This window comes from Pelodiscus sinensis, chromosome 8 (assembly GCF_049634645.1).
Source record: "Pelodiscus sinensis isolate JC-2024 chromosome 8, ASM4963464v1, whole genome shotgun sequence".
NCBI lineage: Eukaryota > Metazoa > Chordata > Testudines > Trionychidae > Pelodiscus > Pelodiscus sinensis.
Window position 1 is genome coordinate 52,109,652 of NC_134718.1, and position 26,273 is coordinate 52,135,924.

Consider the following 26,273-nt stretch of genomic DNA (forward strand, 5'->3'; position numbering starts at 1 on the left):
TTCTTAAAAAGTTTAATTTGGCAATTACTGTCATTGTTGCTCCATTATTCTAGGTGGGAAATATAGTAAAAAGTTAAGAGACTGGGGTATAAAACTGACAATTTTCAACTATGTATAATATCAGCTAAATGTACTCCTTTTCTTAATAATACCACTTTGAGCTTTTTAACCACAAAAACTAAACATCTAAAAGCATCTGATTATGATTTGAAATCAAACTATAGCAGTGTGCCTGTATTTTAAAACTCAATTAAAAATGTGTATTACACAGGAAAAGTTTCTGCAAATAATTGGCACAGAAAATTAGTATCAGCAAGGAAAATTCTCCAGAACAGTTTTGTTTGCATGTGAGTAATCCTCAGTTCCATATTCAAGAGATGAGTCTCCTGATTTGTAAAGTTTTTTTTCATAGTAATATAGACTTAACTATAAGAGAGGTGGAGGAGTGGGATCTCCAGTGAACTCGATTGCACCACACTAAAAAAATTCCTAACTATGTCTACTGGAAGACCATAATGCATGAAATTGGAAGAAAAAGACATAGTATTTTGTAAACAATGTAAACAGAAATTCAAGGCACTTTTAGAAGAATACTAGCCATATGGTACTTAGAGTGAGGTGGTGATTTGCCATCAATGAGTTGATTAGTCAATAAGCAGGGAGCCGCAGCTGATGGACTCTTAATCCATTTAAAAGGCTGGTGCGCAGCAGGGGGGACCCACCGCAAGCCAGGAATCAGTTGTCCCGGCTTAAGATGGGTCCCCCTGCTGAGCTTTAGTCTTTTAAATGTAATAAGAGTTGGCTCTTAATACATTTAAAAAGCAGAGGCGTGTCTGGGACTAGGAGTGAGCGAGGAATGAGCTGATTCCCTGCTTGCACCCGGTCCCCACTACCCCTCTGCCTGCCCTGCCCTCCCGCAGAGATGGTGCTGGGGGAATCTGCTTTCAAGCCAGCTCCCCCCAGCACTGGCTCCTGCTCCTCTACCCCCTTGTGCCTCTTATAGAGGCAGCCGGGGGGAGAGTGGGGGAGTAACTAGTGGAGGGCCTAGTTAACTATCCAATAAGCAAAAGCTTATTGGATAGTCAATTAGTCACATCTCTAGGTGAAAGCAAGTCCTGTGCACATTGGTGAATTTCACTCTAGGCTATGAAATATAATCAGAATCCTTGGTTGTGTGCATATAACCTTAGAGAGGTTATTCATGCAGTCTTTCAATTGTGTGTGAAAATATACCATCTGTAAATTTACATCTTAAACTGTCATAAAAAAATAAGTTAAAAATATATTTTATTAAACCCACTTTTTGTAAGAAGATTTTATGTATACGTGTTTCTACACAGCAAACAATATAATTCAATTTTAAATTTGAATTTAGTATTTCTTTCAGACTATGAGGCTATTTTTTCCTCCCCATTCACAAACCAATGTACTGTATATTTCAGAGTTTGTGCATCACTCTCTCTATCTGTGTATGTCTGTTTGTTCAAGAACTCCTAAATGGTAAGAGCTAGGACCACCAAATTTGCTATGCAGCTTCCTCTTATCATAACTTACAACAAGGTAAGAGTCAGGACAATGGGATGTGCCTGTAATTAGATTGTTTCTCATTAAAAAGGAAAGGGTTGGGTCTGATACAAGTGGTTGTTATACTATAGCATGACCAGAGTGGGTATAAAAGACCAGAGATAGGGACTGGGAAAAGCTCTAACCCCAGCCTAACAAAGAGTAGGGGTGGAGAAAGGGAAAGCTATCTACTACTTACTTCAGAGAGTTTTGTTTGCTGGTGCACCTGCTGTTCCCCAGCTGGAGGCACATGCACCCTTCCCTCAGATATGCCCACTACAACTGTGACAGCCATGTACAGGCATTTCTCACTGGCCCCAAATTGCTGCAGTGAGAGAGTGCTGATGCAGCCTGCATACTGAACCCCTCATCAAGAGCCCCACCTCAGAATAATGGTTTAAATGAAAAATAACAACACTTGAGTTAAGGACCTGAGCAATGCCAAGTGAATCTTCTAGTAATTTATAAAACCGCAGTAATATAATTTATATTGCAAATAGGTGAGTGACTTCACTGAGCTTTGACTCAAGACCCTGATCCTAAAAAGGCTTATACATATTTAACTTTACATATTGACATTAACAGGACTAATTAATATGCATACATCTTTGCAGAACTGGGGCTCAAATAATATCGGATAGGATCCTTTGCGGGATTTTCAAATGCCAGTGCTGAAAACTAGATGTTGACAAATCTGGATTGTCATCAGAGGATTAAGAATTATAGGGACAGCATTATCCAGTTTAATATGCTACAGAACACTTAAAAAGCTACTGTGACTTCCCATGAAGACGGTCTCTTTCAGTACTTTTGACATCACATTCTGATACAGTTTAATAAACTACTTCAATATTCAGACAGAAAGTGAAGTCTTTTTCTCATGAGCTATCTTCAATAAAAAACAAAGAAATCAAGGATTAGGATTTAGCTTCTAGAAGAATAAACTCTGTGATCTCTTTAATATTTAACTTGGCAAATCATGACATTCAATCAGTTAATCTCTCTAAATGTTGTAGCTACCGCACAAGACGCTATAATGCAGTATCTAATATGGACACCAGCAAACTATGAACTTCTGCAGTATTTATGCATATTGTGATCTCAGTAGTTATGGAAATTTCTGAACAAGGGCTCATGCGCACACATTTTATATAATTTAATGTTTATTTCACCCTTTGTCTTGTATACCAAAAACTCTACAGAGTAAGTAATGGCAGCAGAATTACAGAGAAATAACAACAAGGGAAGAAGGACGATCCAGGGAACTATAGGCTGGTCAGTCTTACCTCGGTTCCTGGAAAAATCATGGAAGGGATCCTTAAGGAATCCATTTTAAGGCACTTGGATGAGAGGAAAGTGATTAGGAATAGTCAGCATGGATTCACAAAGGGCAAGTCGTGCCTGACCAATCTGATTAGCTTCTATGATGAGGTAACTGGCTCGGTGGACATGGGAAAGTCAGTGGATGTTATATACCTTGACTTTAGCAAGGCTTTTGATACGGTCTCCCACAGTATTCTTGCCAGCAAGTTAAGGGAATGTGGATTGGATAAATGGATGGTAAGATGGCTAGAAAGATGGCTAGAAGGCCGGGCCCAGCGGGTAGTGATCAATGGCTCAAAGTCAGGATGGCGGTCGGTTTCTAGTGGAGTGCCCCAAGGTTCCGTTCTAGGACCGGTTTTGTTCAATATCTTTATTAATGACCTGGATGAGAGGATGGATTGCACCCTCAGCAAGTTTGCGGATGACACTAAGCTAGGGGGAGAGGTAGATACGCTTGAGGGCAGAGATAGGGTCCAGAGTGACTTAGACAAATTGGAGGATTGGGCCACAAGAAATCTGATGAGGTTCAACAAGTCCTGCACTTGGGATGGAAGAATCCCAAGCATAGTCACAAGCTGGGGACCAACCAGCTAAGTAGTAGTTCTGCAGAAGAGGATCTGGGGGTTACAGTGGATGAGAAGCTGGATATGAGTCAATAGTGTGCCCATGTAGCCAAGAAGGCTAATGGCATAATAGGTTGCATTAAGAGGAGCATTGCCAGCAGATCCAGAGATGTCATTATTCCCCTTTATTCGGCTTTGGTGAGACCACATCTGGAGTAGTGTGTCCAGTTCTGGGCCCCCCACTACAAAAAGGATGTGGACGCATTAGAGAGGGTCCAGCGGAGGGCAACCAAAATGATTAGGGGGCTGGAGCATAGGACTTGTGAGGAGAGGCTGAGGGAGTTGGGTCTGTTTAGTCTGCAGAAGCGAAGAGTGAGGGGAGATTTGATAGCAGCCTTCAACTTCCTGAAGGGAGGTTCCAAAGAGGATGGAGAGAGGCTGTTCTCAGTAGTGACAGATGGCAGAACAAGGAACAATGGTCTCAAGTTGTGGATGGAGAGGTCAAGGTTGGATATTAGGATAAACTATTTCACTAGGAGGGTGGTGAAGCACTGGAATGGGTTACCTAGGGAAGTAGTGGAGTCTCCATCCCTGAAGGTGTTTAAGTTCCGGCTTGACAAAGCCCTGGCCGGGTTGATTTAGTTGGGATTGGTCCTGCCTAGAGCAGGGGGCTGGACTTGATGACCTTCTGAGGTCTCTTCCAGTTATATGAGTCTATGAATGGGAAGGGAGATTATGTTATATTACAGTTTCTCATCCTCTGTTGTCCAGTGGCACAGATTAAGAGCTGCAATCTGGCAAAAAACCTGCTACTGCTCCCAGTGAAATCAATGTGAGTTTTGGCTTTAACTTATGTGAGAATGGAGCAGGCCTGTGAGCTTCCATATCCTTTGATCTCACTCTAATAATAAGGAAAGTCTTCTGCAAAATTGCTCATTCAGGTTTCCAAATACAAGTGAACTATTTATCCCTAACTCTTGATCAGGCTTTAGTCTGGACAGTAGTGTCTGGCTAAATATAGCATATGTTTCCAGTCTCTCGCTGAAAACAATTCACATTCAAAAAAACAAAACAAGAACCAAAACTCCACTCAATCATATGGCACCTTAGGCCACAACTCCAGCTACGCTGATTGACTGTGGCAACTATAGTGTAGACAAGCCCTTAGAGACTAACAAATTTATTGGAGCATAAGCTTTAGTTGGTAAAACCTATTTCATCATTTGAATTAGAGTGGGGTTTACAGAGACATGGGTTTATATATAAGGACAGAAGAAAGAGAAAACTTGTGTAAATGAGGCTAACCAAGTCAGGGTGGAAATGGCTAGTTCACAGCAGTTGATGTGGCAATGTAGATATCAAGAGAGAGAGGAAACTGCCTTTGTAATGCGTTAACCAGTTAAGATCCTTATTCAATCCTAAAATGATAGTGTTGAATTCCAGTTCACCTGTCTACCTTTGTAATCAGGTGTTGAAATTCGTTCATAGAAGGATGGCTAGTTTTAAATCGATTACTGAATGTACAGAGAGATTTAAAATGTTCCCGAACAGGTTTATGTGTTACTATTCCTGATGTCTGAATTGTGTCCATTTGTCCTTTGGTGTAGAGACTGTCCAGTTTGGCCAACATACATGATAGAGGAGCATTGCTGGCACATGATGACATATATCACGTTGGTGGATATGCAGGTAGATGAGACCTTGATGGTGTGGCTTTTGTAATTAGTTGTAGATTGTCAATGATGCATTGCGAGTTTTAGCTGGGGTCTGTAGGGGTACGTCTAAACTAAATGGCTCCGTCGACGGAGCCATGTAGATTTGTTGTTTTGGCAAAGGCAAATGAAGCCGCGATTTAAATGATCACGGCTTCATTTAAATTTTCATGGCTGCCGCGCTGAGCCGACAAACAGCTGATCAGCTGTTTGTCCGCTCAGCGCGCTAGTCTGGACGCTCCCCTGCCGACATCAAAGCCCTTTGTCGGCAGCCCCAGTAAACCTCATCCCACGAGGAATAACGGGTCTGCCGACAAAGGGCTTTGATGTCGGCAGGTGAGCGTCCAGACTAGCTCGCTAAGCAGACAAACAGCTGATCAGCTTTTTGTCAGCTCAGCGCGGCAGCCATGTAAATTTAAATGAAGCCGCGATCATTTAAATCGCGGCTTCATTTGACTTTGCCTATGTGTCTAATCTACATGCCTCTGATGACAGAGGCATGTAGTCTAGACACAGCCTAGGTGACAACCTGTGGTGTTCTGATATTTTCCTTTTGGGCCTGTCCTGAAGTAGGTAATTTCTGGGTACTCATCTGGCTCCGTCAATCTGTCTGAAGTCACCTACTTTGTTGTCCTTATATATACCCATGCCTCTGTAAATTCCATTCCAATTCATCTGATGAAGTGGGTTTTATCCATAAAAGCTTATACCCCAATAAATCTGTTAGTCTCTAAAGTGCCGAAGGACTCAGATTCAGATTAACCCTCTGAGTTTTGCAGATTCAGACTAACCCTCTGAGACTTATTAGATAAAAAATAAAAGTACAGTTTAAACACTTAAAAAGTTTTACAATACGTCAACTGTTGGGCATTTTGTTGGCAGATATGCATTTGCAATGCTCACTAAATAGAAATCAAAGTAAGGCTAAGAATTTACAGTTATCCTTTTTGGTTGCAATTACCCCTAATCACAGATATCTAGAAAATTATTAGTTCAAGCTGCTACTGGAAATAAAAGTCTCTCTAACTGAATTGCTCAGGCAAATGCAATTGGGAAAGGGAAATAGCCATTTTTGAAGTATCAATTTACTCACTAGTAAAGCCACATTAAAATTAACTGCATCACAAAATATACTACATCATTTATCTAATTCCTATTTCATAGAATATTATCAGATTCCTGGATACTACTGTATTATGAACAATTTAAATTTTGTTGATTACCTCATTCCAAAATAACCTAATGTACAGACATTCTTGAAGCATATGGAACAAAGCAGTGGGAAAATTAATCTGGAAATTGAACAAAACCTCACACACCAATTCTTTTGAATCTATCGCTTGCTAGCAGACTCTAATGCTAAATAGCAAAATCACTGAAACACTCAGCGTGCATATACTTAACGTTACTAGTAACTATTATAATAAGTTTTCATTATGAGTCTTTCAGGGCTGGACTTTGAACACAAAGTTTTGTTTTGGGGATTTTTTTTAATTGTTTAAAGTGCCCCTTAAGGCATACTTATTCAATGTTCGACAATTTAATAAATGTAGCATATTCAGTTTCATAGTTCGGTTTTTATCCAGTGGTGCAGTAGGTTACCGAATTGATAATCCACAGACAAAGTATTTATTTCATAACTGTATTCACTTACATTTCCTGGTGGGTCATTGATTTAAGAGATTGCAATGGAAAACTTGGTTTCTCGTAATTTTGCAAATGAATAACTGGCTACCTGACAGGTTTCAAAAAGTAATCATAAATGGGGAATCATCATCAAACAAGCACATTTCTAGTGGAGCCCCCCAGGGAAAAGTTCTTGGCCTACAAAATTTAACATTTTTAATTCATGACTGAAAGAAAACATCATTACTGATAAAGTTTTCAGATGACTGGAGGAATAGCAAATAGCTAAGAGCACGGGTCACTGATACGGAGCATTCTGGATCACTTGATAAGCTGGATGCAAACAAACATGTGTTTCAGTACAGCCAGACAAAAAGTTGTATCTACAAATAAAGCAGCACTGGGAGAAGCAGTTGGGGGTCATGGTAAATAATCAGCTTAACATAAGCTCCCAGTGAGACACTAGGACCAGAACGGCTGATGTTGTGCTCAGATATATAAATAGGGGAATCTCAAGTGGACTAGGGAATGTGTATTATCTTTGCGTATGTCTAGACTACATGCCTCTGCCGACAGAGGCATGTAAAATAGGCTACCCGACATAGTCAATGAAGTGGGGATTTAAATATCCCCGGCTTCATTAAAATAAAAATGGCTGCTGTGCTGTGCTGGCTCAGCTGATCGTTGGCACAGCGCGTGAGTCAAGATGCAGATCGGCCAACAGAGGCATGTAGTCTAGACATACCCTTTATGTTTGGCTCTGTTGTGACCACTTCAGGTATACTATATCCAGTTTTGGTTTTCCCAATTCAAAAAGAATAAATTGGAGAGGACTCAGACAAGAGTTTCTAGAGCGATTAAAAGAATTGAAAAACATGTCTCATAGCAATAAAGGACTTCAGTCTACTTGGCTTAAAGAGAAACTTTGGGGTGCCTTAATAAAGGCTTCAAAGTACATGAGGTAAAAAATATGATACTGGCTCTTCAACCTATAAGACAAACGAGCTGACAAGATCCAAAGGCTGGAAGTTAAAGCTAGACACATTTACACTGTAAATAGGGCATACATTTTAATACTGAAGGTAATAAACTATTGGAACAATTTATCAACTATTATGCTGGATTTTCTATCACTGGCAATTTTAGAATCAGGATTGGATGTTTTTATAAAAAGATATGCTCTAGTTCAAATAGGAATTAACTCAGGGAATTTCTATTGTTTTTGTTACACAGGTGGGTCAGAGGGGATAATCACAATGGTCCCTCTTGGTTTGATAATCTATAAATAAATGATAGGAGGATAAAAATGCAATTGAGTGTACTACTATGTTTTTTACCTACTTCAATGAAATCTACTTCTGCTCTCTCCAAGTTGGCTTGTTTCCATATTGTATTTTACCAAGCTTTACATAACTTAACTACCAGCTTTCTGAAAACCCATCTTTAGCTCAAGTTTTTTTATTTTTGGGAGCTATGAAACAGATGGCATTTAGTATACAGAATCCATGTAACAGAAATAGACACCAATCCAATGAAGCAGATATGGATGAATATGAGTTAAAATAAAACTGGAACTAGCAAGCACAGTATACTAATATTTTGTTCCATAACAAACATGGTCAACATTTTTGTGGCTCATTAAACTATTTGCCATAAGTCCCTATCTGGTTCTCAAAGAATGCTCAAGATGAAATCAATGGGAGTTTTTCCCATTGACTTTTTCAGAGAGGTGAGATTTTCCCAGAATCCCTGAGTTAGACTCAAACTTTAAAGCCAGAAAGGTCCACCATGATAATTCAGTCTGACCTCATGTATGTTGCAGGCTACAGAACCTCACTGACCCAACTCCAATAATAGCCCTATAACCTCTGGATGAGTTACTAAAGTCCTCAAATCATTATTTAAAGCAAGTTACAGAGAATCCACCATTTACAGTGGTTTAAATCTGCAAAAGCCTGTGCTTCACGGTGGAATAGAAGGCAAAAACCCCCAAGGTCTCTGCCAAGCTGATGTGCTGAAGAATTACGTCCCAAATCCAAATTTGATAGTCAACTAGATTTTGATCACAGGATAAGGGCTGATGCTAGCATTTTCTTCCAGGACTTCCTCTATCCTAGCTCCCTGTTACCACTGCATAGAGGAGTACTGGCATCTTTATATATTCAGGGTTGAGTTAAGAAACTACACTTTCCACAATGAATCAGCAGAATTTCAGCAGCTTTATGCAGCATGCCAACATCTTTGAAACAGGTGTGTCAATAGATGAGCCTCTTACTATTTTAATTGCATGTCAAGGCCTTATAATATTGAGCCTAGAAATCTAGTACAGGGCAGCAAAATCTGTGATCATCTGAATGCTTTGACTCTGCTTCTCTGTCTCTCCCCCACACTCAGGGTGTGTCTAGACTACAGAGTTTTGTCGACAAAAGTGGACTTTTGTCGACAAAACTATACCTGCGTCTACACTACCGCTGTGTTCTGTCGACATAACGTCGGCAGAACTCAGCAGTTTTGTCGACGCTGGTAAACCTCATTTTACGAGGCATAACACCTTTAGTCGACAGAGTTCTGTTGACAGAAGGTGTTATTGCATCTAGGGTTGTGTCTAGACTACAGGGTTTTGTCAACAAAGCAGCTTGCTTTGTCGACAGAACTGAATGTAGTCTAGACGCTCTTTGTCGACAGAAGCTTTGTCGACAGTATCTGTCGACAAAACTTCTGTCGACAAAAGCCTGTAGTCTAGACGTACTGTCAGTTTGAACATTTCCCTTGCAGACTCTTGCAGAAATTTCTCTTTCTACAGTGACTCTATTTCACCCACAGCCAGCTTGAGGTAATGGTGATAAATATAGATTTAGACTAGACAGAATATGCTTTGGCTTCTAGAAAGTCTTACTTTAGGTGATTGCTAATAGTTGATCAGATCTACAGAATTTAGGGATACAGTTCATTACAATTAATGGGAGCTGTGCATGAGATTTTCAGATGCAGTAAAGTGGTAAGAAGCACAAGTTATTGAATGTTAATGCTCCTAAACCAGTTTGCTATCTCTGAAAATTCCACCCTATATCTAAATATCCTCAGTGGCTCTGAAAACGTCATCTATAAAATGATATTCAAATATACTATTGCATTTCTGCACATCTCTCATTGAACTATTAAATTTTGCTGCTTCTAGACGTCAGGCTTTACCCCATACAAAGCACCAGAGAGAGAGAGAGAGAGAGAGAGAGAGAGTATGATTTAGGGCAGTGGTTCTCAAACTTTAGCAACTTGAGGCAGGGCCGACTTATCCAATAGGCACAGTGCCTAGGGCCCACGATACTTTTAGGGGCCCACGAAAATGTTTTAATTTATTTTAAAATCAGAAGAAAAAAAATGAAATTTTAGGGTCAAAGAAAATGTTTTAATTTTTTCTCACATCAGAAAAAAATGAATCTTTTAGGGCCCACGAAAATCTATTAAATTTTGCCTAAAACAGAAAAAAAATAAAATGTTGAAGTACTTAAAGTTATATCAAAAATAATTTTTAATATTGATATTATTATGGTAGAAGGGGCCCACAAAGGCAAAAGTGCCTAGGGCCCACAAAAGTCATAATGTGGCCCTGACTTGAGGATTCCCATTTTGTTTTTTGCAAATCTCCCCTCCCCACTGGCTTCTAATTTCGACTGGGGGAGGGGCCTCAGCCCCTGCTCAGCCTAAGGCCCTACTCCCACTCCACACCATCCCAAGGCCCCATCCCATCTTTTTTCCCACCTCCGCTTCAGCCCTTCTCAAGGTCCCACCACTATTCCATCCTGCCCTCCTTCTTCCCTGCCTCTTTCCACCTCCTACTGCAAGTGCTTTCTGTTCCCACTCCTACCCCTTCCTCCCAAAACTTACTTCATGCCGCTGAACAGATTCTGCAGCATGCAGGAGGCACTGGGAGGAGGAGGAGGAATTGATCAGCAGGACCAGTGACCTCAGACATGACTTACAGTTTAAAACCACTGATTTAGGGCTCTTGTAAACAACAAATGAAGTGTGACTGAAGCACCCAGGGAGAGACATTTGCACTAGTTTCAATCTAGTTAACATGGGCATCAACAGTAGTGAAGATATGGCAACAAATTTCAGCATGGGCTCACTGCAGCAGTACAAGCCCACTGGTACGGACTCTGGTGCCACCACATCTTCACTGCTATTGTTACAGTGGCTAGCTAAATTAAAGGTTCTGTAGGCATGCCCACCGGAGCTGCAATCAGACCTTCATTCTGCTGTGAAGAGCAGAATGGGGATCAGTATTCTGCCCTGTTCATAGGCAGCAGCTGACTTACATGACTTCAAAGTGGTAAGGGGTGAAGAGGAGTGATCCAACAATTAACACAAGAAAAAAAAAGCAACAAACAAACAGAGAGGGCATGGGGCTGGCAGTGCCTAATATACCGACACATGAGTGCAGCCTCAAGGGGGAAACGCAGCCGGCCCCATGGACACTGCTAAGACAAAAATCTCCAATGACACGTTGGCACATGCAAACCTATAATGGAATTGATATGAGCAAATAAATGAAGAATATAAAGTTTTAGTCTGATTATTTTCTTTACATCTTATCCTAATTATATATAGATATATGTGAAACACTTTCATAATGATGAATTAGTACCATCACAATCATGTAATAACGAAATTTCTAATGGTTTGAGCAGGGGGATGGGAGTAAGAACTACTGGGTACAATTCCAGCCTGCTATAAGGACTCTCAGATTCTCTTCTCAATTGTGTCATTGGCTTGCTTTGTGACCTTGAGGAAGTCACTACCTCTCTGCCTGTGCTTCCCCTTCTATACAATGGGAATAATAACAATTTATCTTCTTAGGAACATAAGGAGGCTTTAATGATGTTTGTAAAGCACGTTGAGATATACAGATTTCACTATAAGTAGAAGTCTTTCCATGGCAACAGACTGGTATTCAGGATTATGACTTCATTTCAGGATCAAGCAGAAAAGATTGTGTGGGATAGAAATCTCATTCCAATATAAATGCTTAAAAATTGGAGGAAATACAATGAAAAGGGATTAGTTATGTAAACAGCTTTTTAAAGAAAACACTATTTTCCACACATTTGTCCCCTGTGAAATTCTTGCTGCCAATACATATATTTATTATTATTATTATTTTATTATTATTATTGTATTTATTAGGCTCAAATGCATGTTCTTACTTCAGCAATCATGTAAACTTTCCCATGCACATAAAACTGCTGTGAAACAGCATAATAAGTTAAGGTGTTACCTCAGTGGCATTCCTACTGTGGAATAATCAGCCACTTGTATCATAGCTACACTTAATTCACCATATAACAAAAACTGAATGCTCAAAACAGCTCCATGTTTTACTATTTCTTTAAGGCAGAATTTCCTGTTTTAATAGCTATTTAAAAAACAGGCTATCTGAATAAAAAATTACAACTCTGGTTTTCTGTCTTTCAGATATAAAAAGTTCTGATGAATCCATTCAGGCCGTATTTTCACTATGGGGAAGATCGACACTGTCGCAATCTATCTTCCAGAGTTAGATTTAGTGGATCTAGTAAACTGAACATTGAGGGAGCCCCCCATCGGGGCTTTTACTCCTGCTCCTTGTGAGGAATAAGAGAAGCCAACATTTGCTCCCATTGGCCTCCCACTGTGGAGACTGTGCTGAAACTCAAATTAAGGTATATCAACTCCAGCTATGTAATTAATATAGCTGGAGTTGCGTATCGTAATTCAACCTTTCCCTTTAGTGTAGACCTTATCTCAGAGAAGCAGTAATGAGAATGCCCTCCAACATACTCATTGTACTTGCTTGCAAAAGGCTATGAATATGTTTTTAAAATCTGGATGTCTTCTCAAGCAGAGCAACACGTTCCAAATATTTAATCTGTCAATATGATCTAATATACAAACAAAACCTATTAAGCTCTATACCAACTGCACAAATTACTAATCCTTTCAAATGTTCTGATCTTAGATACATGCATACACTTCTACCCTTGAACTACAAAAGCTGGATTATATAGCCAGGGGATTTAAAGACAATTGTTCTTTAAATCTAATCAGAAATTAATTAGGCAATGTTTAAAAAAATTAGTAGAGCCAAAAATTAACTCAATGACAATAATGGGGGGGACTATGAAGCATTCATAGAACTTAAATTTCATGATTCTTGCAAGAACGGGGCATCGTTCATGAAAACCCAGCAATGTTCATTGGCAGTCACCCTGCCTATAAGTATTTTCAAATTTTGGATTCTGAGAAATGTTGATTATAATAAAACATTCAGCAGAGCAATACACAATTTTCCCTAGGGCAAATGAAATAAAACTATTTCAAGTTATCACGAGGCTCTAGTTTTTCCTCAGACAGCCTGTTTTCCCCCAAACATAAAAGGAAACTACTTGAAAATATTTTCTACAAGTTTATAGTATTTGAATTGAAAAAAACATTTCTGTGTTAATAAAAGACTTCTTAACCTGTTTTTAAATACAGGCATCATGGTGAGTAAGGAATCCAGCAAATGCTTACTCACAACCACTGAAAGTGAAGTTGAGCCAGCAGCTTCACTTGCTTTGGAGATGAAATATGCATTGGATCCCAACCGACAGATTAAGAAAAGAAACAAAGCCCTTCAGGTGAGATTTAAAGATATCTGCGAGGCCCAGAATGAACAAAGGGAGAAACAACTATCTACAATACAGCATGCAGACAAAAAAGAAACAAAACCCATCTCTTATAAAGCAGCTTATCGTAAATATATGACGGTCCCTGCACGAAGGTCAATACCTAATGTCACTAAGAGCACAGGAGTTCAGACCTCACCAGATCTTAAAAAGTGTTACCAGACATTTCCTTTGGATCGCAAAAAAGGGAATATTATTAAAAGCATCTCAGCTGTTGACACCTTTAAGAGTGAAAACAATGGATTTTTAATAGATATTAAGGATAAAGATAATAAAAACTCAGGGGAGGCTGCTCATAGTAGCAAAATCAGTGACCTAAAGACAGCAGAGTTTATTTCCCATACTAATGAACGCATGAATGCAGTAGAACAGCCTTCTAGTGACAACTGTTCAGAGGCATGTAGAAGCACTGATTTGCACAGCTGTACTAAAGAACCTCCTTCTCTTCAAAACTCAGCAGACTCTACTTCAGAAGAGCCTGATTACCAGCTGCATGATAACGCAAAACATGATACAGGACCACTGGATATTGAGGAATCTAATCAATCAGCACATGGGAAAGTGTTTAAGACGGAAGTAGCTACAATTTATTTACCTGCTTCCAGTTCACATGCCACACAGCCTGACCTGCAAAACTCTGCAGCAGAGACTGAGTGGTCACTCTGCCCAGCAATAGAGGAGGAAAAAAGGAGAACTGTGCATCTTAATGGTCTGCAATCCCAATCAGTGAATGCTCAGGCCTACTCAACACAGGCACAGTGCCCATCAGCCGAATGTAATGAACAGACCCTTCAGATAAATGTTTCACCTATGGAAGAAAACCAGCCTTGTCAGACAGCAGTTGCTGTGAGTGAAGAATGCCAACAAATTGTGCCTCGTACAGAAGTGGTAGACTTGAAAGCACAGCTTCAGATGATGGAGAATTTGATCAGCTCAAGCCAGGAAACCATAAAAGTGCTGTTGGGTGTCATTCAGGAGCTAGAAAAAGGAGAAGCTCATAGAGAAGGGTAAGTATAAACTAAAATATTTTAAAAAGATTTCTTAATATGTACTGTCATTTAAATTTGTTAATTTAATCTACACAAGGAGCATAAACCTTAAGTAGATTCCAGTACTGAACCAGTTTCATATTGCTAACATATACTGAATGTTTTTGCTTTGGAAATATGTCCTAGATTAACTTCTTAAAATATAAGTTATTTAAATTCCGTAGGCTGAATATTTACTTGATTCATATATGTATATGTATATGTATTTTTGTGAAGGAATTGAATCTATTAGTGTGAGGATTAGTGCCTGAAATGACACGGAAGCTATTTCACTTTTCCAAATATGCACATAACAAAATACCTTTTAGAATATGAATTATTCAGTATGCTTTTTATATCAACAACTTGTATGAACAATAATTCTCTGTTTGGCATTAAAATTAGAAGAAAGACCTCATTCTATAATAGATTTATCTTTTAAGAGTAAGGGATATTAATACAACTGAACAATCTCATTAACTTTACAATCTTGATTGTTTTATTCTTTAAACTTAAGAGTTTTTAATACTATATATATTACTTCAGATATTTAATATAAATTAAATATTTGAATAGCCAGTCTTCTGCACAATGCTGTTACTGTCCAAAATATGCAAAAAATGTCATTACGACCAAAAGGAAAATAATTTGTACTTATTTATGTTTTCTTCCAGAAACTTACAAATTTTCTAAAAGAAGTACTGCATGAATGGTACAGGTGTTAGTTATTTAGCCAAATGCAGATAATTTAGTCTTTATCTGATCATTGCAATCCTGATGTGCTTTTGGCCTCCCATATACATTATCTTCATTTAACACTATAAGGATTCATGGTCATTTGCTAGTTTCTACTCAATGACTGCATTTTAGAAACATTTTTCTAACAATTGCTCACTCATTTTTAACACTATTATAATATATAAAGTTTGGAGTACATTGTATTTTTCCTCATCAGCAAAACAGGAACAAGACACTTTAATTTGTTCATTCTAAAGAATGTTCAGTCCTTAAATCTCGAAATAGAATGTTTATAAATAATTTACATGTCAAGTCATGTATTGGGGAAAACTGGCTTTATTTTAATTTGTACTTACAGATTAACGTTATAGTACATTCAGGATAGACTAGTAGTGTTTAGTCTTTCAGACCAAGCATTTACTCTCTCAAGCAACAGCTGAAATAACGAACTCAAAGATACACTTTTTATTTAAAGGGCAACTCCTCTGACCACCTACAATTCTGCCCTATATTCCTCCTCAAACTGATGATTCCATTCAATACACCCAGTATTAAGATTCCATCCATTCCAACAGCACTGATGAATTGCCTTCCCAAAACCACAACTCCTATTATAATCAGTAAATGATCCGTTATAAAGTTTTGCAACATGACAAAGTCCTTATCCTGCTTTTCCTCTCATTGATAACAATGAAAGTCTTCTTTCAAAATAATAACAAATCCTAACAATATTAGCATTGAAAGATACAAGATGGATGAAGATGGATATTTTGTTGAGCAACTTCTGGTGGTGTAAGAGACAAGCTTTCGAGATAAACAGAGCTCTGTGTAGCTCAAATGTTTATCTCTTCCACCAACCAAAGATGGTCCCATACAATATATTACCTCACCCACCTTGTTTCTCTTGTATCCTAGAATCCATACACATACAATAAGATTCCAAATAATATTAGTATTGGCTGTTACTCCCATCTTCCCCATACCTTGCAAACTGATCAAGAGAGTAAGGCCTTTTTTCATTCTGATCACTAATATACGAGATATTAGAATTCCATTTTCTACTGTGTTTTTTTCCCCCCTGACATACCCCACCACTTCCAGCACCCCTTATCTGGGCTCAAATTGTTTAAAATAGGTGAACTGCAACAGGTTCAAACAGTATGCACTTGCAAGCCAGGAATAATGTAATACTTCTGGACAATTGAACCACTTGATACCTGGACTATTGTGAAAGTTCCATTAGCAATTACATTTTAAACCCCCTTGGTATGGGCTTTTATGCTGGCCATAACATATGAATATAAGATCACATACATCTTGTCAGTCTGAATTCACTCCCTTTTGTTGATCAATAATTGATATTTTACTATCAATTATAAGATACAAAATGGTCTTCATTTTTAAAGATTGGGGTTTCTTAATCTAACATGAGGACTGTTAACTAATGATGTTTGTCATTATTTATAATAGCTGAAGAGTTTAGTTTTGAAAAAAGGCCTGCTGTGTTTATATTCTTTCCTAATATAATGGTATATTAAGGAGTTATAAAACAAATCTGTTGCAGTATAAAATATAACTAGACACAGACCACAGAATGTGGCATCTTTATGGTAAGATTACCTCTTCAGTGTAATATTTATTAGGATGGCAAGATGGAATGTAGGGCTGCTTTAAGCTACACCAGATGGCAATAGACTTTGTGTGCACCAGGCACACATTCTCTTGGCATATCTTGATGGATTTGGGGTGCCCAGGACACTCAGTCACCTTGTTACCCCCCCTCCCCCGCCTCAGCAAGAGAGTGACTCGTGTGGGCTTAACTGGAAGTCACCTCTAAGATGACTAGATAGTGGGGGTTGGGGATAATAGGCACTCACATAAGACGAAGCCCCACATATTGGGACCGTCCTTATAAAAATCACTCTGCTCAGCTCCCTGATATCACCGGTTTGTTACTTTACCACACAGGTAACAATAAGTATACTCTAGCCCTAGAGTGTCTCTGACCATATCTCCTATAATTGTTGGTTGTCTCTTGGGAGCCAAGGAAGACATGTTGTGCATTTCATTTGTGGAAATGCATGTGGATCCGGAGCCCAAAGGTCAAAGCATACAGATAGGGCATGGGACGCCGGTTGTCAGGACAGGAGAGAATGCAGCTCTATGTCATCTTCCACGGGCCGCTGCGAGGCGTGGGTGGCGATCATCCTCAAACTTTGTCACTGCTTTCCTTGTAAGGGAACGCCTATTAGTCCTGTCTGCAGCAGCTATTTCAAATTGTGAAGGCTGAAGGCCTGTCCACTGTGAGTTGGTCTTCAGGTTATCCTTATATCTCTTCCTCCGGCGTCACTGTTTGCGACTACCACATACCAGCTCCTCGTAGAACAGCTGCCTCGGGATCCTGCTTTCATCCATGCGGAGAACATGGCCAGACCATCGAAGCTGGGTCTGGAGGATCTTGGCTTCGATGCTTGTGGAACTAGCTCTATCAAGCACTTCTTGGTTAGTAATTCGGTCCTGCCAGCGTACTTGCATGATTGATTGTAGGGAACGCATGTGAAACTGCTCCATCCGCTTGATGTGCCTATGATACAGGCCATGTTTCACAGCCATACAGGAGAGAGGTGAGGACCATGGTATTATATATACACTTTGAGTTTAGTTGAAAGGCGAATATCTTTATGATGGAGAACTTTAATACGCAATCTCCCAAGTGCCCGACTGGCTTTCTGGATCCTCACTGTAATCTCTTTGTCAATGGACCCATCACTTGTTATCGTGCTGTCCAGGTACATTAAGCTGTCCGCTATCTTCACTTGTGTGCCATCGACAGTGATGCATGGCTGTGGAGGAGAACTATTTGGTGCAGTTCTGGAAGAGGACTTCTGTCTTTCCGAGGCTAATTGCAAGACCAAATAGTTTGGATGCTTCAGAGAACCTGTCAGTGATGGTCTGCAGGTGGTTCTCTTGGTGTGTCATAAGGGCGCAGTCATCAGCAAACAGTGCTTCGGTGATAAGCCTCTCCAATGTCTTGGTCTTTGCAGTAAGGCGTCTCAAATCAAACAGTGAACCATCCAAACGGCATCTGACTGTCCTTATAAAAATCACCCTGCTCAGCTCCCTGATATCACCAGTTTGTTACTTTGCCACACAGGTAACAATAAATGTACTCTAGCCCCAGAGTGTTTCTGACCATATCTCCTGTAGTATCCAGCTACTATCACTAGACACTGACAGAAGTTACCATGTTTGCTGTCCCTAAGGGAATAGCTTATCTACATCCTGTCTGAAACATTTCAGAGTCAGCACCTTTATAACATTATAGCCTTGAGATAAGTATTTAAGAAATACTAAGTAAGGAAAATAGAAACATGAATGATCACATATAAAACAAATGCTTCTTAAGAGTCCGAACTTAACTTTAACAGACTCTCACCTGAAACAATTTCCCAGCGTCCACCTTTCATGAATGCAAAAAGTGCTATCCATTTTGCTCCCTTGGTGATAGATAAAAATGTCCTTTTTGCCTTCATATAATTTTTCATTGTTTTGCCTGCAGAGTTGAAATATCCCTTGTGATTTAGTCTCCGGTGTCCTCCCTATGCCGTTTTCTCCATATGCAGATTAGCCTTCATTGTGTTGACTCACAATGCTTAATTTACATATCCAGTAGTGAGACAACTTCCTTTGTCTAACTCAAAGCCTGTTTGTCAGCCCTGCCTTTATTTAGATATCTATTTAGTACATATACACAGCTTCTTAAATATCATCTATACATACATCACACAATGGTTATGAAGATCAGTATGGTCCTGGATTAATTTAAAATCCCAGATGACATTCTTTATAAATAGTATGTCAGCAATATGTTTGGTGTCATGAGTTTATATGGTGTTTCAGGGGAGACTGTTACAGAACCATGAACCCTCTCCCAGTTAGTATAAGTAGTTTTTAGGGTCCCATCCTTGCCTACTTAAAAGTCAGGGTGTTATGCAAAAGCTGGAATCATTACCTGACTGCCTATGCCAAGGAAATTCTCAGAATGCTAGCTCTTGCTGCTTGCCAAACCAATTGCATTAAATGAGCTACACAAAGAGACTAAAAAAGAATCTGACCCTATGCTTGGAGTGTGTCCATGCTCCATTGATCAGATCCCATAGGACTGGCTGAAAGAGCATTCAGTTCGTTTAGAAAATGTCTACCTCATGATGTTCATCTGTATCTTAATAACACTTTTCCCCCAAAAGAGACAAATCTCAAATATGTTAATTCCTTGCACTGTTCTAGGAGTTTTCTTCCAGAACTTATTCATTTCCACAACATTTTTTTTCTACGGTGACTCCAAGTCAGGGGTCCTAAGTATTGTGGAAGTGTTCAGTGGAATAATGTTCACAGGTCTTGAACTGCTATGATGTGCCACTCATTACTAAATGTATCTGTGCCAGCAACAGCTATATCAACATCTCCAGAGCTAGTGGCATCAGCCTCTGGGTGACAAGCATCCGTGTTTACTTTTTAAGACTGTCATTTTTACATTTTCTCTACTCATATTTGTTGATACAGTAACAACACGCAGCAATACTTGACTACATGGAAAATGAATTCTGAACAAGTGCTACAAAGAGTGCAGCTGTAATACTTGATAGCAAGTAGAGGGCTCTCTTTGGCTCTTTCTGGTTTACATGCAGAAACTGTACATTGGTCACATTTCCTTCTCCCAGAGTCAGAGAAATGCAATCTGATGTCTCTCTTGCCTCTAGCCTGGTTTCAGATCCTTGTATGCTTTTCACACATTAAAATTGGACCATGAAGAAACACTACTGTCCATGCTGAATGTTTGAGGTTTTATTTTTTAAAAAAACACATTAAATAAAGTTAAGAGAGTAAATGTCTGAACATTTTGTAGGATTTTCCCAGAGAAACTAAAATTTGGTATGACAACTATAGTCAAATTTCAAAGAGGGCACTGTTAACAAGAAAAAGTAAAGGGGGGGGAGGTGGTGGGTTGAACATTTTAGGCAGCCTTTAGAAAATTAAAGCTTACAAGTGACATATGTAAAATACCAATTATATAATCATTGTTTAAAATTTGGTTAGCAATTCATTTTAGAGAAAAATTGTAACTTTTTTGTAGTACAGCAAGCCACTACAAAAGTGATATAGGAAAAACAGGATTGTGCAAAAGGACATTTAAAATATGTACATATTTAGGTTATGGAACATGGTGATGGATTTAGACTTACACTGTTAGTGAAACCTGACAGTGTATAAGATACTGAGTAATCTCTCTCGAAATTAAAGACACAAGATGTGGCTCCAAAAAACACCCCACAAGCTCCCTACTGGCAACTCTGGGCAGATATTTGGAATACCTCTTAGTGAGCTGTCATCATCATGTAGTCTGCAATGGATACACATTTGTTGAGCCAAATTCTCCTGTTCCATCTGTGCAAACTTAGTTATGCCAGTGAGGATGCACAGAAGCCACTGAAAGCAGAATTTGAAGCAATTTTTGCCTTAAAAATGTTAACCGTGGTACTGTGCATTAGGAGGATTTGCAACATACTTAAGTGATTTGTTAAATTGTGGAACACTGGTCAGTCCTTTGAAACTTGTAAATATGACTAATGGCTATGAGCTAAGCCCTTTCTACTATATAGTCAAGTAGACTGAAATTCTGTAGATAGGATCTCTGATTTATGTTGCCGAGCTGTATGGGATTATATGGCTGTATGGGATTATATGGCTATTTCCTCAAACATTTCTTTTACTTATAGAGCCCTTTTCACTGTCTCTCATATCTTTCCATCAAACATTTTTTCTTATCCTCTGTGACACAGCCATGCTACTACTAGTAGCAGTTGTGTTTTTAATTTTCTAGGTTATCTAAAAGAAACGCAGCATCTCTGTCTTTACTCCCCTTACCCTCTACACACACCCTCTTTTGGGAACATCCAACATATAAAGTTCATTCAACTCTGATTCTAAAAATTAATAGTCTGTGTCTGAACTGTCAGACTACTTCTCTCATTTCTTAAAGCAGTAGTAATCTTGGTCCAAACATTGTTTGCCTTCTTGCATAGGGTCACATTCTGACATATAACACATCCGCTTTACTCTACTATAGCACTTCTGTGGCTAATGCTTTTGTGGGAACAGCAAGGGAGAGAGAAGGTCCACTTCTTTCTCATCTGTGCTATCCTGTTGTTCTAATTCTAGCTTCATATCTATCACCTCCAGCCAGAGCATTAAATGTTCATATAGATGCCTTTTGGTAGGTGCTATGTACGTAGCTACCACACCTTTCCCCTTGCATCTCTTCCATAATAAAACATAGTGGGCACAGAGCACAAGTGCTACATACTGGTGATTGGGCAATCTTAGGATATACTACATGCTTGGGATACAGACCTTGTGACCTCCCCCCATACTGGTTGTGATGGCAGAGACATCTATTTCAAACATTTATTGCTTCCAAATCACACCCAGGGTCACACACCTTCCTAAAATACTACTTGAAAATTCTGTGCAAGAGGAATTGGTAGGCCCCAAACTGAAGATCTTGCAAATAAATTCAAGATTGGTGCTGGATCTGTTGATGGCCTTTCAAGTTTAAATCACAGACTAACTCACACTTCTGGTTTGCATCTCAACCACCAGGCAGTTTGGACTAGACATGTGAGGACACAGCTAAATCTAGATGGTTCTACTGTGTTCTTACTAGCAGTCAGATTTTTCAACCGACTTCAAATACTAGTAAAATATTATCCATGCAGGGGGAGCAGAAAGTAGCGCTGAAGGACCAGTATCTGTAAAGTTGATTTCTATAAGATGTGAACTGAATTCACATCTTATGACTTTCAGATCATGATGCAAGACTTCTATTTTTGGGGAGGTATTTTCATGGCAATTGGATGTAATTGTTGTATTCCTCTTGGATTAAATGTCTAGAGACAGGAGACAAGGAAGGACAGTCTTTCTCCATTCATAGGATAGGCTTAAAACACCTTTTCAGAGGACCCAGATATTGTGACAGTATTACAGAAATACAGTAATTTGCCCTGCCATGTGTCTAATCAGAAAAATCAAAAGGCAATCTGAAAAATAAAATAAGACAATTAATACAGAATGAGGAGGTTGTTCAAGTGATTAGGTCATACAAAACCACTGAAAAAGGAAACTTAAGACAGAGAAAATAGAGTAGGAAAAATTTCAATAACTGAGTGAGTTTCAGAATCTTAATACCTTTTTCCTCAAAAAAATACATCAGAACAGTTAGTATCTCAGGAAACACATCTCATTTTACTAATTCATTCTTAGCTTGGCTGCACATACTGCACAAACACAATTAGAATATTTTCTGTCAAAAATAGCCATTAAATTGGAATCAAACTTTCTATCTGGCCTGCCAGATGAGCCAACATGTGAGGCATTCAGAGAAGAGTGTCATGTACTTCTAGCAGCTGTTTAATGTGACTGATTGTAAATACAAATTCAAGTCTCATATTTTACCTTTCCTTCAGGAAGAACTCTGAAATGTGTCTAAGAATAAGGTCCCTCAGCATGATGAGACTTTGAAGTTAGGAAGACAGTAGAGGTATAAAAGTAATTGTAATCTGGGTTCTTTGCGATTCACGACTAACACTTGCAGAGTATTAGTTCTCAAAATTTCCCACTTTCCTTTGTACTGTGGTAAAATGTTAACTAGCTTTCCTGGAATATCTACTCATATTAGTTGTGATACAATTCCAGATGTTGACCCTCCATTCCTCATACGATCCTCCAAAATATGTACTAGCAAGGACAACTTTTCTACTTATCATTTAAAACAGATACAATTTAGGCAGTAAATTATAATTTTCACTTTAAATGAGTAGAGTAATCCTGTAATAAATTCATTTTGACTGTCAGTGGTGAGAGAAGCCAGAGAGCCAGGGCAGAAAGCCAGGTATCTATCCAAATGCTAAAATGAGATGCACACAGCTTTAAAAGATATCCACATTTGAACTAGTATTGTTCTCAGAAATATCAATCTATCACATATGATAACCAGGAGCACTCACCTCCCAAAACTTTGAATTACACAGAAATACATTCAAACCTTTTACACAGATCAGAAAAACAACAACAAACAAAAGACAATACCAGATTTCAAGAATGTGGGCTATTATTGTGAAAAGGTTAGACTGAAAGGGGTCAGTTTTGCTCTGAAATTGCTAAGAGCTCATGATCACACATTCTGGAGCAAGTTCTAGATTGTGGGAGGTCACTTGAAGTGGTTCTTAATAAAATCAGTTTAGTTCTATGGAGAGCTTTGAAGATGAAGGCCAAAACCTTTACTCTGACCTGTTATTCAATGAAATCCTAATAAGGAGAAGAAAGCTTGGTTAAGATGCTCTAAGTGCTTTATTTTGCTTAGCAGACTGGCTGCTCTGTTCTGAACTATTCAATTTCAGCAGCTTATCAAGGTCCAGAGAATCATCATCAAATGTGTGGAACACAATGCAGTCTACTTATATGATACAGATAGAAGCAACAAGGAATTGAATTGGGCAAAAGGTCTTTGCACACTTTAAGCAATCTGATTTCAGGCATGTATGTAATCAATAGTGTATTGTATGTGTCTGTCTCTCCCTCCTCCCCCACTACCATTACAGTATCATTCTGTCTTTTCGAGATTCAGTTTTAAAGCCAACCTCACTAACTAGTTGCTGATCTTGGTCAGGCACCTTGATAGGTGGGAGATGGTGCTATTTGTCTTTGATATAAGAGCTGGGTTTCATTTGTAATTTGCTGATCTAATCAATATTGTTGCATAATTTCCTTTAGTAGCTTCCTAATGGATCTCTGTAGAACTCTACCAATAAGAACTTTTTGAGGTGGAGGAGCCAATGGCTATGGTCAACTACATCAAAACTGACAAACCAGTCCAACATGGCTATAGCAGTGTTCTGTGTTAGCTGAGCACTTAGACGGACACCCAAGAGACATTCAGGTGCAGGCAAACTGATTAGCAAAGTGCCGACAGCCGGCAGCAAGTGTTTCTACTGGTGGTGCAAATCTGCACATGCTTCAGTGCACATAACAAAATGTATTCTATATATGAATTGGAAAAGTGAAAGTGAACATTGCCATACAAACCTTGTCCATAACCAAAACATTCCTCATTGCCACCAGCACCATGTCTGCTTCATATCTGAATGAAAACTGATTGGAAGAGGTCCAGGGTATTGGAATATTAAAACAAGATGAAGCTCACCAAGGGCTGCCTCCCTATTTCTAAGCAAACTACTTAAGAGCTTACACACTGAGCGGTAAAGAGAACAGTTGCCTGAAGCAATGGTTTAAGTGCTGGTTGGATTAGGGTTACTGTAGGATGATAGAATTTCTTCTCAAGAGAAAATGGCACTAGTCTCATCTAATAGGTCTCATACACTTGGCTTGTGAAAGAGAATCAGCAGAGTCAGGGATCAAAGTAATAGATGAGGGCTACATTTTCTGTAGTGCCTCTTGTTGTGCTAGGTTGATAACACTTTGCTTCAAAGGTGGGGAACATATCAAGCGTGGGGGCCAAATGTGGCCCCCAGCTAGCCTGGATCCAGCCCGAGGCTCAGGGCTCCCCCCAGCATTGGGGAGCTTAAGTTGGCACTCCAGCCCCTTGCCACTCCATCATAGGGCTAGAGCACACAAAATCTACTAGCCTGGGGCATGTGGGGAGTGTCTCCTTCTCTGTCAGAGGGAATGTCAATGAAAGGTTGGAGGTTTGGGGTTGGGTTGCCTTTTTTTTTTTTTTTTTTTTTTGGCCTCTCGCTTGCTTGTGGTCCCTGACTGATTTTTCTGTGGGTCAGTGGCCCCTGACCAAAAAAGCATTTCCCACCCCTGCTTTACGTGATGTTTATATGTCTGTTGGTTCCTAACATTCTGAAAGGATATCTCGGATTTTCCACAAAAAGTGGCTAATTCTTTAATGCAAGATTCTTAGAAATGTGTGGCAATATAACAAGGCAATTCACATTCCAAAATAGATCTGCATGGTATGATTCAGCAGCTACAGTAGACTTCCGATAATCCGGAACCTATGGAACCTAGGTGGTGCCGGATTATCAGATATGCCGGACTATCAGGAGGTACTATAAGCTGGTTATATATATACTGTATACATTATATACTGTATATAAAGTGTTCTTAACCCTTTTTATTGTACATACTGTATACAGTATACTGTAATGTTTTAGTTTTTTAAGCATTTTTTACCCTTTTTGCTCAGTTCGGCTGCTGCCGCTGTTACTTTGTGACTCATTTTTTGCCGAAGCTCACTCACTAGGCTCTTGCCATTTTGATGCCGGACTATCAGGAGTGCCAGATTATTGGATTCTGGACTATTGGAGTTTTACTGTACTTTGGTGGAAGAGATGCCATCAGTCACCATCATCATCAGATAAATCTCAGAATAATTCCTTGGGCAAGAACTTATCTATAACTGATTGTCCTTTCTACCAAGACTCAAAGTTTTCTTCCTTTCTCTTTATCTAGCTCAAATCAGCAGAGAACCAGAACACATTACAGTAAGGTCTCACAAACACTGCCATAAACTGGGTTTACAAAAATGGGAAAACAAAATGATTAAGACCTGAGAAGAGGTATTCAAGTTTAACACATCTGCAGATGCTAATAAAAATGTCCACCTTTTGGGATGGCATGGTTTTTTAATTGCTTGTTTCCTTCCATAGATTTTTTTCCCTAATTATATAGTTAGTAATATTTAGTATTTAAGATCTGAAACTAGGTTGTTGTGGAGGAGATGGGTTGCATAGTGATTGCTCAGCCATACAATACTTTAATATTGTAAGCCAACATTATTATGTATGAATCTTGCACACAAAGAAAAGGAAAAATTGAATGTTTCAGAATAAAGTACATCTGACTGAAAATATTATACAGTATATAAACGTTGACAATTTCACTCTTGTTTTGAGGGTTTTATCTTTTTCCTTGCCAGATGTCAGAGTAAGA

The 26,273-nt window shown here is 39.0% G+C and overlaps 2 protein-coding genes across 4 annotated transcripts in view; one reads left to right on the forward strand and one right to left on the reverse strand.

The window, feature by feature from the left end:
- The window catches only part of DOCK1 (dedicator of cytokinesis 1), a 572,428-nt gene that overhangs the window by 298,634 nt on the left and 247,521 nt on the right, over positions 1-26,273 (reverse strand). The gene's annotated exons all lie outside the window — the stretch shown is intronic.
- Positions 1-26,273, forward strand: part of INSYN2A (inhibitory synaptic factor 2A) — a 78,687-nt gene that overhangs the window by 11,578 nt on the left and 40,836 nt on the right. For both annotated transcript variants that reach the window (XM_006130182.4, XM_025188252.2), the window contains exon 2: positions 13,304-14,501. In XM_006130182.4, the coding sequence (XP_006130244.1) occupies positions 13,309-14,501 (1,193 nt within the window). In that variant the 5' untranslated portion in view covers positions 13,304-13,308. The remainder of the gene's footprint in view (positions 1-13,303; positions 14,502-26,273) is intronic.